A 15,135-nucleotide genomic window follows, 5' to 3' on the forward strand; every position below is an offset into this window, starting at 1 on the left:
TAGATATATTAAAACTGGGATTAACGTATTATATGGACACTATTGGAAATCTATTACAACCACTGTGTGATGATAAATATTTAGCATCCAGTTTTCGAGGAAACACCTAATTTAACATTTGCCCATTTCTTTGACATAAATAACTTCACCATGATCAATTTCAGGCTGCTGATGTGATGTTGTTGAACACAAAGTTTGGGAGAAATGTACGATCAGCTCCCCAAATCTGTATTAGCTGATGCCCACACATTTTTTGAGTTAAATTTCTGGGCAGTGAAAACCTCCAACAGTGCCTATATACTGCCACCCAGTGACAGAAGAGGACGACAGGCTAGCAAACTATTGCCCTCAACATTTATAGGCTAGTTAACTCATAAAATATTTTAAAGCACAGATTGCGGCCCTGGCCGGTTGGCTCAGCGGTAGAGCGTAGGCCTGGCTTGCGGGGGACCCGGGTTCGATTCCCGGCCAGGGCACATAGGAGAAGCGCCCATTTGCTTCTCCACCCCCCTCTCCTTCTTCTCTGTCTCTCTCTTCCCCTCCCGCAGCCAAAGCTCCATTGGAGCAAAGATGGCCCGGGCGCTGGGGATGGCTCCTTGGCCTCTGCCCCAGGCGCTAGAGTGGCTCTGGTCACGGCAGAGCGTCGCCCCCTGGTGGGCAGAGCGTCGCCCCTGGTGGGCGTGCTGGATGGATCCCGGTCGGGCGCATGCGGGAGTCTGTCTGACTGTCTCTCCCCGTTTCCAGCTTCAGAAAAAAAAAAAATACAAAGCACAGATTACTAGATGCTATGGGATACATCTAGGGAGGGGAGAAAAACTGGCAGCCCAACTACAGAATAAGCGTAGTCTAATAGTCCTGTACAGAGTTATTGTACCTGTGATATACTGAATGCTGTAGTGCAATTTCAGTTTGTAGATTGAAAATCAGTGATGATTATATATCATGGCTTTCTTTTCTTTTAAAAAGGTGGGTAAATATTAAAGCCTGTGTAGTTTGTATGTAAACCCCAGACTAGAATAAAATATGCTTAGAACAAATTGACAAAACAAAATAGAAACTCTTTGATATCTATGAAAATTTTATTTTATTATTAAGTGTTCCCATTTTGACCTGAATTTTATAGCCTCTTCAAATGTAGAAAATATTTTCCATTCCTATAAACTTACCCAAACTATTGCACATTCTCAGACAACATTCATCATCACTATCTGCCTCTATTCTTGTAAATAGAAGCAGGTTATAGAAACTGGGCAGTTAATCAGAACCCAAGATGATAATTTTTGGCCTAAATTCCAGCCATTGTTTTGGGTACTTGTTATTTGCTTAATTCTGATAAAAAAAAAATAGATGATCAAGGCAAGGGTCAAAAACATTTATATGGGATTTATGGTGATTTAGAGATAAAGAAGATTGATAATATTTTGACATACACATAAGGCTCCAGTAGATGCCTACTGCTTGCACAAAACCAACTCCTATAATATAAAGGTATATATGTTGCTCATTATTGCTAACAGTAATCATAGTAATGCTTCTGAGGTACAAAGGTTGGTTTCCCTAAGAACCAAGAGCACCTCTTGGTAACACTATACGATTCACCTTTAGAAGAGCCCTGCATGTTATGAATTTGAATCAAGTTCCAAAATGAAAGCACAAAATCAAGTGGGTTCTTGAGAGTGTTGCCATCTGTTATAAGGTATGAACAGACTTCCCAATAGCAGCATTGGTGACACTCCTTAATCTTGAGATATTTTTCCCCCATCAGAAGCCTTTGGATTATTAAAAAACGTTCTGTTTTTATTGCTCTGGTTCTCAAAAAAAAGGTTAGTAAGGAGGGTGCTGAAATGCAAAATTAAGTTTTGACATGTTTTGCCTCTCCTTTAAAGTGAGGGATTTATTAGAGTCCTAAAATATGGGGCTTGTTTTGATTGGTTCCCTTAAAATTTTAATCATGTATTTTATGCCATTTCTCAATAAGTTGCCATATTTATAACTATTGAACAGAAGTCCCCTTTCTTCATTATTAGCAACACCTTTAAAAGTTAGAGTTAAGAATTTTGTTTTCAGGGGATTTATAGTCTAAGTGGGCAAATAGTATAACCTCTTTCTATTATGTTTCTTGATTCTGATATTTGAGAAATACTTTTAGAGATATCTCAGCCTGATCAAAATTTTGAACATATATAAATATTTCAGGGGGCTGGATGTAAAGTTTGGTCTTTGAATCTAAATGTCTTCTCATTGTATTTCAGCCAAGAAATAAATTCTTTAGCAAAATGTCTCAGGGAAGGGTGGGTCTAATGCTAATTCTTTCTTGTAGAAAGGTGGTTAAGATTCTTGAAGAACAGGCTCACCTGCTTGTCAAGGTGGAGCTTCATATTTCAAAATCACCACACAGAAGTAAATCTTGTCTCATATTACATCCCACATATCTGTAATTGAAAGGTTGAAGGAATCTTCTTAAGTAGAAACTGAAATGAAGTGTAGCAAAGTATAGCTGGGAGAGAAAAACCTCTAAAAAATTAAATGACAATACTGTATGAAATGGCTACTTTGTTGTACTCACTGGTATATTCCTAATGTCTGACACAGAGCCCAGAGGAGAAGAGTTGCTCAATACCTATGAGATGAATGGTTGACTGGATTAATGGAGATTTACTGAGATTTCTACCTTAACTTTGTGCCTAATATTAGAGAAAACAATCCTACTCAAGTGAACATAGTTTGAGTTTGTGATTGTAAACATTTCTTAACATGAACAAATCATCTCTTTTTTTCTTCTTCTCAGTATTTTCTATACAAATTTCCTGAAGATGTGGACTCAGTTATCATTAAAGTTGTGTCTAAAATGGCTTATCCATGTTCTGTTGTCTCAGTCCAGAATACAATGGTGAGTCTCAATTACTTGTCAACCTTACAGTGTGTGGAGTATCATAATGTCTCAGGAGCAATAAAAGAGAAGGGTGGAGGACATGTCTATGTATCTCCTGCAAAACTGCTAAATAATAAGAACAGTATCTTAGGCAGTCAATGTTTGAAGACATTAGTTTGGGGCCATAGAGAATAGTTAATTCCTCACCAAAATAAACAAAGGGAGGGAAGGAGGCAGGGAGGGAGGGATGATCATGACAAAGTACAAGGAAGATAAAGTTTTAGACTACAGAGCAAAATAGAAACCTACCACTTGTTCTAAGTTTTTTTTTTTTTTTTTTTTTTTTTTTCTTGTTTTTTTTCATTTTTCTGAAGCTGGAAACGGGGAGAGACAGTCAGACAGACTCCCGCATGCGCCCGACCGGGATCCACCCGGCACGCCCACCAGGGGGCGACGCTCTGCCCACCAGGGGGCGACGCTCTGCCCATCCTGGGCGTCGCCATATTGCGACCAGAGCCACTCTAGCGCCTGAGGCAGAGGCCAAGGAGCCATCCCCAGCGCCCGGGCCATCTTTGCTCCAATGGAGCCTTGGCTGCGGGAGGGGAAGAGAGAGACAGAGAGGAAAGCGCGGCGGAGGGGTGGAGAAGCAAATGGGCGCTTCTCCAGTGTGCCCTGGCCGGGAATTGAACCCGGGTCCTCCGCACGCTAGGCCGACGCTCTACCACTGAGCCAACCGGCCAGGGCTTGTTCTAAGTTTTTAAAATGACAAAACTGTATGATTTCAGTTATAGGTGGAATAGAAAACAAAAAAGTAACAAACAAACAAAACAAAAACAAATGCATAGATAGAGACAACAGAATGGAAAGGGAGTGGGGGGAGGGTGAATTGGGTAAAGGGGGTAAAATATAGGCTAACAAAAATAGCTAGACTCTTGGTGGTGAGCATGCAATAGCGTATACAGATACTGAATTACAATGCTGTACACCTGAAATTTATACAGTGTTATTAACCAATGTTACCTCAATAAATTTAATTTAAAAAATTTTATTGTATCATTAGGCACTTTCTGTCTCTTAGGGTTTTAACAGAAAGGGAAATGCATTATAAATTTTAAGACAACTTTTCAGTTCTCTTTGATATAAAATTATCTTGACTTTAGAAGACAAGTCACCAACTTTTTGGAGACTAATGACTGTTCTGGGGGGTAATGGCTGAGTAAGGAATGCCTTGCTCCGTATGTGTGGTATGTGCAGCATGACATGATATGACAAAACTGATGCTTTCCTTTCTGTCCCTCGTGTGCACTACAGTGCCCAGTGTATGATCTTGACCACAATGTGGAATTTAATGGTGTCTATCAGTCCATGACTAAGAAAGCTGCCATCACACTACAGGTGAGATATCATTTCTATGGTCACTATTGCTAATGACAGTGTGTCAGTTTACCGACTGAAATAGCATCAAGCCTGACCTGTGGTGGTGCAGTGGATAAAGCGTTGGCCTGGAATGCTGAGGTCACCGGTTCGAAACCCTGGGCTTGCCTGGTCAAGGCACATATGGAAGTTAATGCTTCCTGCTCCTCCCCCCTTCTTTCTCTCTCTCTCCTCTCTAAAACAAATAAATAAAATCTAAAAAAAAAAAAAAAAATGAAAGAGCATCAAAAAGGGATTGCCATTCATGGTGTGTCCTGCATCTCTTCCTTTTATGATTGGTTTTAAAAAAAAGATTGCTGTGCCTGAAATCAAGCTTGGGCAATGGTGAGCCTGACCTGTGGTGGCGCAGTGGATAAAGCATTGACCTGGAATGCTGAGGTTGCCGGTTCAAAACCATGGGCTTGCCAGGTCAAGGCACATATAAGAAACAACTACTAAGAGTTGATGCTTTCTGCTCCTCCTCTCTTTCTCTCTATCTCCTCAATTTAAAAAAAAAAAATCAACAAAAGTAAAATCTTCACCTGACAGTTAGTAGTGCAGTGGACAGAACATCGGCCTGGGATGCAGAGGTCCCACGTTCAAAACTCCAAGGTTGCTAACTTGAACATGGACTCATCCTGCTTGAACACAGACTTGCCAGCTACAGCGCAGGGTTGCCAGCTTAAGGTTGGGATCATCTATATGATCTCATGGTCATTGGCTTGAGCCCAAAGGTCACTGTCTTGAAACCCAAAGACACTAACTTGAGCCCAAGGTCACTGGCTTGAGCAAGGGTCACTGGTGTGGCTAGAGCCACCCAGTCAAGGCACATATGAGAAGCAATCAATGAACAACTAAAGTGACGCAACTATGAGTTGATGGCTTCTCATCTCTCTCCCTTCCTATCTGTCCCTTTCTGCCTCTCTCTTTCTCTTTCTCTCTCTTCCTCTCTCTTTCTCTCTCTCAAAAAAAAAAAGAAAAAAAAAGCAGCTTGGGCAATGGTGGACAGTCTACTCTGCCAGGTGCCCCATTCTCCATGAGAAATCTTGGGAACACATGATGCAGTGGAACATGTATCTGACAGATTGCTTAGAGAGGTAAAGGCAGAATATTTCAGTTTACTCAGTGGGGGATGCCGATTTAGGGTAAAGTTTATCTTATCCATTTAAAGCAATTAAACATAGTCAAATAATGATTTGTACCAATAATGGTAAACAAAAGAAGACTTCCACTCTGGACAGAATGGACAATTTCAATGGAATATGACCAAAGCAGCAGTTTGCCCTTTCGGTATTTGTAATTAAACTATTTCAATGTTGATTGTATAACAAAAATATACAACATTTTTTTCTAAGATATTCTGTTCCTGACTTTCGGGTGGTAATACTTGAGGGATCTGTGACTTAATCTGTTTTCCATGGTAAGGTGATACTGTTTGTTAAATAACAGCAAAGAATGAAGAGAGGTTAATTCTCATTTTAAGTATCATACCTAAAAACTTCTATTAGTCCAGCTTTAATTTTCTAGAACCTCGGATTTGATACTCCAGGTATCTGCTCTTGTTTTTAATATTTATTTCTTCCTTAGCATCCCAGGATTATATGATCCCAAATATGGTTACAGAAAAGTAACCATAGACAGGAACTCATATTTTACATCAGCCAGGACACTAAATTAATGATGTACAAAGCATATCAGTACGCCTTTACTTTGAATATTTTTGGCAATGAATTGTCACTTCTCTTTTGGGCCCATGATTCAATCTTGGGCCATTTTCTCAGTGATATCAGAAAACACGATACCAAAAATTTCGGGATGTTAAAATAAAACAGAGTTGCCCTGGCCGGTTGGCTCAGTGGTAGAGCGTCGGCCTGGCGTGCAGAAGTCCCGGGTTCGATTCCCGGCCAGGGCACACAGGAGAAGCGCTCATCTGCTTCTCCACCCCTCCCCCTCTCCTTCCTCTCTCTCTCTCTCTTCCCCTCCCTCAGCGAGGCTCCATTGGAGCAAAGATGGTCCGGGCGCTGGGGATGGCTCCTTGGCCTCTGCCCCAGGCACTAGAGTGGCTCTGGTCGCAACAGAGCGACGCCCTGGAGGGGCAGAGCATTGCCCCCTGGTGGGCAGAGCATCGACCCTGGTGGGCGTGCCGGGTGGATCCCAGTCGGGCGCATGCGGGAGTCTGTCTGACTGTCTCTCCCCGTTTCCAGCTTCAGAAAAATACAAAAAAAAATTAAAAAATAAAACAGAGTTGTAGAATTAAAATAGAGCTTATATATTAGTTTGCCAACCATGGTTCATTCATGAATGCATAAGGAAACGGGGACACAAAGAATCACACTTAGAGAAGGTCAAAGCCAGAGCTAGCTCGAGTCTCCTGACTTGTCTTTCCCCCCGTACTCACCTAGTATTTCACTGCTGACAGCATGACTTTTAGGAAAGTCACTCATCATTAGATTTTAAAATAATAAAAACAATATAGTGAATTTAAAACGGCTCTAAAAATAAAGTTTATTAATTTTAAAAACAATATATGAGTACTAATTATTAAACGTAGGCCATTGGCATATTATTGATGTGGTGCCTGTTACAGTTCTAAGCACTCAAGTGGGCACCAGACAGACTGAAATTAGAGTAGTGCATCTATTTACCTTAATTTCTTGGATGTAGCAATTATTTAACTGTGGATAAAGCAGAGTAGATCACGGCTATGTGAACGTCTTTTGAAGAAGTTAGGAGGCAAGGGGGAACTTTGTTTTTCTTCTTTTTCCTCTTTCTTTCTGTCCCCATCCCACTATCCCACTGCCAGGATTCGCCCCCTTCTTCCATCTTTCTTATCATAAGAACGTATTATAAGATTGTTATGTCTTATGCAGAAGAAGGATTTTCCCGGCGAGCAGTTTTTCGTGGTGTTTGTGATAAAGCCTGAAGATTATGCCTGTGGAGGATCATTCTTCATCCAGGGTAAGAGACAGTGAGGAGTACTTGGCTAGATAAACCTGACCAAGGGAAAGGGAAGTCAGAATCTGACTTTGGCCTTTTACAAACCATTTCTAGTTCCCACTCACTGAGGGTCATCAGCAGTGACTTGATAAGGCAGTCTGAGAGATACTCGAGAAAAAAATAAAGTGAAAAAAATGATAGGTCGAAAGGTATTAGTGAGGGATACTGCAAAATGTCCCGTAGTGCATTCCATCATTTCAGAATCTTTTGCTCCCTCAGACCACGTGAGGTTGGCTCTTTACTCAGCAAATATTTGCTACTAGGAAGTTATGATTTGTATACGGTAGACCAAGGTCCATTTTCTAAGATCAGTTTGGTAGCTAGCAGTTATGGAGCTACTTGTATTTCTCAGTAGTCATCATTTCCACAAGGATTTGCAAGGAAAATTGAATTCTTAACTTTGGACCTGGCCAGTTGGCTCAGTGGTAGAATGTCGACCCAGCATATGGATATTTGATTCCTGGTCAGGGCACACAGGAGAAGCAACCATCTGCTTCTCCACCCCTCACCCTCACCCTTCTCTCTATTTCTACCTCTCTCTTCCTCTCCCACAGCCATGGCTTGGTTGGAGCAAGTTGGCCCCAAGCACTGAGTATGGCTCCATGGCCTCACCTCAGGTGCTAAAATAGCTCAGTTGCTGAGCAACAGAGCAACAGCCCCAGATGGGCAGAGCATCACCCAGTAGGGAGCTTGCCTCGTGGATCCTGGTTGGGGCACATCCAGGAATCTGTCACTCTGCCTCCCTGCTTCTCACTTAAGAAAAAAAAAATTCTCAACCTCAGTTACCAAAATTGTACCTTGCCAAGAGAGCAAAGTGGGAGAACTTGCCCCAATGATGAGTTGAGTGAGCTCTGAAGTAAAGTACAAATGGTCATTTGTATCTTACCCAGTAACTACCTTGAGAATGGAAATGTTGATTGAAAACACATGTCCCCAGCAGCTGATGTGATGTGTGATCAACAGAGAGGATGTTTACTGTTGAATGTAACATGGTTCCCTTGTTGTGTAGGTAAAATTTCTGTTCCTGTATTCTTTAATCTCTTAATTACATAGCTCTATAGAGATTTGCTAATGTCTAACGTTCTTTGTTAAACTGCAAGCTCTTTGGTGACTATATAAAAAAGCAAGTTCTCACTGGCTAAATGCAAACCAAAAGATGAAGCAGCTTCCTCCTTTTGTAGCTGATTTCTTCATGTGTCTGTGGCATGTGGAACCATGTGGTCAAGCCTTGATTTAAGCAGGGGCGCTGAAGTCTCATTTGTGTCAGTTAGTGCTACTAATATGCACCCAAGCAAAGGCCAGATTGAAAGTTTAACCAAAAGGGTTAAACTTAGCCCTGGCCGGTTGGCTCAGTGGTAGAGCGTCGGCCTGGCATGCAGAAGTCCCGGATTCGATTCCCGGCCAGGGCACACAGGAGAAGCGCCCATTTGCTTCTCCACCCCTCCCCCTCTCCTTCCTCTCTGTCTCTCTCTTCCCCTCCCGCAGCCAAGGCTCCATTGGAGCGAGGATGGCCCGGGCGCTGGGGATGGCTCCTTGGCCTCTGCCCCAGGCGCTAGAGTGGCTCTGGTCGCGACAGAGCGACGCCCCGGAGGGGCAGAGCATCGCCCCCTGGTGGGCAGAGCGTCACCCCCTGGTGGGCGTGCTGGGTGGATCCCGGTCGGGCGCATGCGGGAGTCTGACTTTCTCTCCCTGTTTCCAGCTTCAGAAAAATACAAAAAAAAAGGGGGGGTTAAACTTTAGGTTTGAAAGTTTGAGGATTAAGTTTTCTTCTAGTTTTGCTAAAAGGAAATTCAGCAACCGGAATTCATTTTGAACCGTTTTTTGAACAACTGTTCAGATGAGAGCCAAGAACCTGATATCTAATCCATTTTGCCTTGTTCTTTTTTACCAGAAAAGGAAAACCAAACCTGGAATCTACAACGAACAAAGAACCTTAAAGTGACCATTGTTCCTTCAATTAAAGGTCAGAATTGGCTCTAGAATTTAGTGGACAGATTCCTATGGCAGGCAGTTGATCTTGTAATTCAGTACTAGCATCATCCTTCCAGAGAAACAATGTAAGAACACTAATGTTTGCCATAGAGATAGAAGAGTGAATCGAAACATTTGGTTAAATCTCTTTAAGAAAGAATGACAACTCAATTATGAAATTATACAGAGGAACTTCTTTCCCAGCTTCCACTTGTGGAAAGGCAGCCACTTGTGGATAATGTCTGGGTGACCTCTGTTAGCTTTGTTGCTTTAAATGGAGATATCTCAGGACCTAATGAATATGACGAGATAGGCCTTTGAAGCTACTTTGTCCCAGACATGGTCCTCTTCTCCTGAGGACATTTTCACTAAAGTTGTTTCTCTTCCCGCAGAATCCGTTTTTGTGAAATCAGTTCTTCTCAGCTTCCTCATCTTCTTCTCGTTCTATTTGGGATGTCTGCTGATTGCATTTGTTCATTATATCAGGTAGGTTGAGAGTGTCAAGAAATGTTAACCCGGCCCTGGCCGGTTGGCTCAGTGGTAGAGCGTTGGCCTGGCGTGCAGGAGTCCCGGGTTCGATTTCCGGCCAGGGCACATAGGAGAAGCGCCCATCTGCTTCTCCACCCCTCCCCCTCTCCTTCCTCTCTGTCTCTCTTCCCCTCCCGCAGCTGAGGCTCCATTGGAGCAAAAGATGGCCCGGGCGCTGGGGATGGCTCCTTGGCCTCTGCCCCAGGCGCTAGAGTGGCTCTGGTTACGACAGAGCGACGCCCCGGAGGGGCAGAGCATCACCCCCTGGTGGGCGTGCCAGGTGGATCCCAGTTGGGTGCATGCGGGAGTCTGTCTGACTCCCTCCCCGTTTCCAGCTTCAGAAAAATACAAAAAAAAAAAAGAAAAGAAATGTTAACCCCATTACTTGTCTATGCTTAGTAATTAAAAACAGCAGGCTTTAGAACCATTTTGCCTGAATTTAAATCTACCTCAGCCACTGTGTGACTTTGGACAAGTTGCTTACTTCTCTGTGTTTCAGTTTTCTCATCTGTAAAACTGAACAAAGTAAGTGCTGGTAAAGTGTTAGTTTTTTTCCCAGGAGTTAGTTATTAATAGCAGGAGTAATATGCTTTGATACTATGTTGCCAGGTGCTTTTTTACTGTGGTAGCATCAGTTTTCCAGTAAAATGTCCCATAAAAGAGAAAAAAAAACAAGATAATCATGCTACAATTTGACCAAGAAAACTCCCTTTCCAAAAGTTCGGAGCCTCTAATAAAAGGAGTTGCGGTCTTCCTCGCCTCCCTCAGCAGGCCTGAACCTTGAGCATTCCGTGTGGTTTCATAGATACCACAAAAGAAGGGCAGCAGGTTTACAATAAACAAAAGTTCTTTCTCCTCTTGAACATGTAAAGAAAATAAATCCAGCATGGAGTTTTCAGATTATTGGGTAAATTCCCATCTGTGGAAAAACCTCATGGCTACTACAGTGTTGTAACTATCTCAGTGATACAGACCTCTCTCTGACTCAAGAATAACTACCTTTTGTGACTTTTATGAAGCTTTTCAGTTAATAAACGGACTTCAGAAACCCTGGGATTATCACTGGTCACATCTCGGCCAATCTGAACACCAAAACCATTAAGGAGAATAATGAATTTTAAATCATTAAGAGAAACAGAAATTCATGAATCCATATCAATGAAGGAAGGGAAGGAGGGAGGAACAATCTAAAACTTGCAGATAAAAGGCCCTGGCTGGTTGGCTCAGCGGTAGAGCTTCGGCCCAACATGTGGATGTCCCAGGTTCGATTCCCAGCCAGGGCACACAGGAGAAGCGCGCACCTGCTTCTCCACCCTTTCCCCTCTCCTTTCTCTCTATCTCTCTTCCCCTCCTGCACAGCCAAGGCTCCACTGGAGCAAAGTTGGTCAAGTTGGCCCTGGCACTGAGGATGGCTTCATGATCTCTGCCTCAGGTGCTAGAATGTTTCCAATAGCAGCGGAGCAATGCCCCAGAGGGGCCGAGCATCGCCATCTGGTGAATCCTGGTAGGGCGCGTGCAGGATTCTGTCTGTCTGCCTCCCCGACCCCCATTCTCACTTCAGAACAATGCAAAATAAATAAATAAATAAAATAAAACCTGCAGATAGACATCCAATGAATTCAACAAACTTACTAAAATAGGTACACATTAGGGAAAGGAGTCGTTAACAAAGACTGACAGTGAAAAAGAGGGCTTTTGTCTACAGCACAATGCCAAAGGCTGACACCAATATGGAGGGTGTTGGAATTGAAAAATCATAGTTTTGCATAGATCGAGTTAAGAATCATTAATGGATACTAAAACTAGGAATAAAATCTGATAAGGATCAAGGTATTTTCATGACCTTAAAGAATATGCCCACAAGTTGCTTAGTAACCATACAGTGAAGGAATCAGACAACAATTGACTGATTAATATGACTATCAAAATTAATATGAGGGCCTGACCAGGCAGTGGTGCAGTGGATAGAGCATCAGACTGGCATGGGGAGGACCCAGGTTAGAAACCCTGAGGTCAACAGCTTGAGCGCGGGCTTATCTGGTTTGAGCAAGGTTCACCAGCTTGAGCCCAAGGTCACTGGCTTGAGCAAGGGGTCAGGTCACTCGGTCTGCTGTAGCCCTCCCCCCCAGTCAAGGCACATATGAGAAAGCAATCAATGAACAGCTAAGGTGCCACAACAAAAAATTGATGCTTCTCATCTCTCTCTCTTCCTGTCTATCTGTCCCTATCTGTCCCTCTCTCTGTCTCTCTCTGTTTCTGTCACACACACACAAAAAAATTAATATGACGAAGGAAAAGATGAGCATTATGACACTCTTAGAAGGACACAACATCACATATACAGTAGAAATCCATATTTTGAATATAATCATAAGGAAAATAATAATCATTCTATTAAAATGTGTCAAAAAACAAAGAAAGGCCATGGAAATGTTCCAGATTGAAGGAAACTAAAGAGATATGACAATAAAAGACAATACTTGATCTCAGATTGGACCTCTTACTAGAAGAAAAATATGCTATAAATGGCATTATTGGCTCGACTGACAAAACTGTAATACAAAGAGTAGATTAGATAAGAATATTATATATATTAATTTTAAATTTGCTGAATTTTACAACTATACTGCGGTTATGTAAGAGAATATCTTTATTCTTTGGAAATATTTAGGCATAAAAGTTCATGACAGGTAATTTACTTTAAAATGCTTCAAAAACTTTATATATTTATATATACATATATACACACACACACACATACATACATAGAGAAGAGACAGAGACTGATAAAGCAAATGGAGTAATATGCTAACAATAAGTAAATTCAGGTAAAGGGTATAAGGGATCTATTCTTATTCTTACAAGTCTCTATAAATTTGAAGTTATTTCCAAATAAAAAGTTAAAAGCAGAGATTCCAAGATGGCGACAGAGTAAGCCAACGTTCCAACTGCCACCTCCCAGGACCAAACTGGATTACAACTTAAGAACAGTCCTCTTGAAAAACCATCTTTGGACTAAAGGAAGAGGAGTCTATAACCTTGGATCACAGAAGAAGTCACACAGAGACTGGTAGGAAAGGTGGAAACATGGAAAGGGCTGCCCTGCTCCCAGGAGCAGCAGCAGGTGAGGGTCCGGAGGGACTCTCACTGCAGGGAGGGTCACCCTGAGAGGGGACGATCCTAAGTCCCAGACCTGGTGCCCCAGCCTAGAGCCCCAGAGCCTAGAAGAGATGCCCACACAGCATTTGGCTGTGAAAAGCATCTGTCAGTGAGAGTCAGAGCCCTCAGAGATACAAGCTCAGTCTTAAAGGGCCCACACAGAAAATCTTGTTCATAGCCACTTACCCAGGGCTCCAGTGGAGGGAGAGCTGAGAGGACTAGAGTTACCTGAGGAGAGTATGAAGTTGGTGGCCCAGGGAGAGACACTGTGAGGGATGGCCACCAGAACCCCGGTGCTGAGTCATTCTCCAAGACTGCAGTCACCACCTTTCTTGTGGTGCAGTCCCCTCTGAGCAGCACCAGCCTGGGGGAAAGCAATTGTCCTGCCCTTGGGAGTCTCTCCTGACATACTCCATGGAGACTGGGCTGTTCTGAGAAGCCAGGAAGCAGGGGGACATCATGACTCAGTTTTCTGGCATTGAGGCTGGAGCTTTTCCTAGCACGGTCCTAAGTCTAAGACTGGTGCTTCGGCCTCCCGGGAGACTCAGTAGAAACAGTCTGACATGTGGGCAGACCACAGCCCTGGGTCTCAAAGGCCACACCCACAAGACTCCTGGGGGCCACACCCTACTGAGGTCTGTGAAAAAGTCTGGACAGCTGGACACCTGGGGCCGAGGGTGGAGCCACATCCTAATCCCTGAATTGACCCAGACTCGAGACTCTTCCAGAGGTTTTATTTCAGTGGCCAAGCCTAACAAGCAGCCAACAGACAGAGGCTGCAGAAGGTGCCTGTCAGGGAAACCTTGGCCTTTTGTTGACCTTCCCCAGTACCAATGTGGGTAAAAGCCAGCCTAGCTGTGCAGCTTGGTATTTCCATGAGCACCTGGGCCCAGCAGAGGCAGCCACAAATTCTGGATTGTTTGTAGCTCCAAGAAGGTTGCTGAGGGCCAGTCACAGGCAGTGTCTCCCACTGGTCTGCACCAGGTTCCCTCCTGGGAGGCCCAGGGCTGGCACATCCAGTGGCCAGCTACAGAGAGCACCGGTTCAGGACCTAACAACCCATGCTGGTGGCATGTCCTAAGGGAGAGCTCATCAGACACAACTGGTCCAGCTGAGGTGAGTTCCACTTTCTGTGATCAGCACCCGCATAATGTCTTGTGTGCCGTGGATAGGGTAGAGCTTCACAGTCAGCCAGCCCAGGTCCCTGATATCCGGCCCCACTGGGCTAGGTACCACAGAGGGAAGGGAGCGAGTCTTGGAGCATGGACATTGAAAAAAGAAATCAAAGAAGATACAAACAAGTGGAAGCATATACTGTGTTTATGGATAGAAAGAATTAACATCATTAAAATGTCTATACTACCCAAAGCAACCTATAAAGTCAATGCAATTCTTATTTAAATGCCAATGGCATACTTCCTAGATCTAGAACAAATACTCCAAAAACTTAAATGGAGTATTTAACGAAAAAGAACATGAATAGCCTCAGCAATCTTGAAAATGAAGAACAAAGTGGGAGGTATCACACTTCCTTATATCAAGTTATACTACAAAGCCATTATAATCAAGGCAGCTTGGAACTGGCATAAGAACAGGCATACAGATCAATGGAACAGACCAGAAAACCCAGAAATAAGCCCACACCTTTATGGTCAATTGATATGTGACAAAGGAGGCAAGAATATACAATAGATTAAAGACATTTATCTTTAATAAATGGTGTCGGGAAAATTGGACAGATTCTTGCAAAAAAATGGCATAAGTTGGTGGTTCTGTTTCATTCAGAAAAATAAACTCAAAATGGATAAAAGACTTAAGTAAGTCGCCATAAAAATCTTGGAAGAAAACATAAACAGTAGACTCTCAAATATCTCTTGTAGCAATATTTTTGCTGCTATATCTCCAAGGGCAAATGAAATAAAGGACAAAATAAACAAATGGGACTATATCAAACAAAAAATTTTTTGCACAGCAAAAGACACCATTAACAAAATAAAAAGACAACCCACACAATGGGAGAACATATTCACCAATACGTCTGATAAGGGATTAATAACCAAAATTCATAAGGAACTTCTAAAACTCAATACCAGGAAGGTAAACAATTCAATTAAAAAATGGGCAAAGGAACTGAATAGACACTTCTTCAAAGAGGACATACAGATGGTCAATAGACATATGAAAAGATGCCCGCC

At 42.8% G+C, this 15,135-nt stretch overlaps 1 protein-coding gene across 4 annotated transcripts in view; it reads left to right on the top strand.

Moving 5' to 3' along the window:
* Nucleotides 1-15,135, top strand: part of SIDT1 (SID1 transmembrane family member 1) — a 106,280-nt gene that overhangs the window by 48,675 nt on the left and 42,470 nt on the right. For all 4 annotated transcript variants that reach the window (XM_066347292.1, XM_066347291.1, XM_066347289.1 and 1 more), the window contains exons 5-9: nt 2,789-2,890; nt 4,184-4,267; nt 7,156-7,243; nt 9,174-9,245; nt 9,646-9,739. In XM_066347292.1, the coding sequence (XP_066203389.1) occupies nt 2,789-2,890; nt 4,184-4,267; nt 7,156-7,243; nt 9,174-9,245; nt 9,646-9,739 (440 nt within the window). The remainder of the gene's footprint in view (nt 1-2,788; nt 2,891-4,183; nt 4,268-7,155; nt 7,244-9,173; nt 9,246-9,645; nt 9,740-15,135) is intronic.

Source organism: Saccopteryx leptura, chromosome 8 (genome assembly GCF_036850995.1).
Source record: "Saccopteryx leptura isolate mSacLep1 chromosome 8, mSacLep1_pri_phased_curated, whole genome shotgun sequence".
In the NCBI taxonomy this organism is placed as follows: Eukaryota; Metazoa; Chordata; class Mammalia; order Chiroptera; family Emballonuridae; genus Saccopteryx; species Saccopteryx leptura.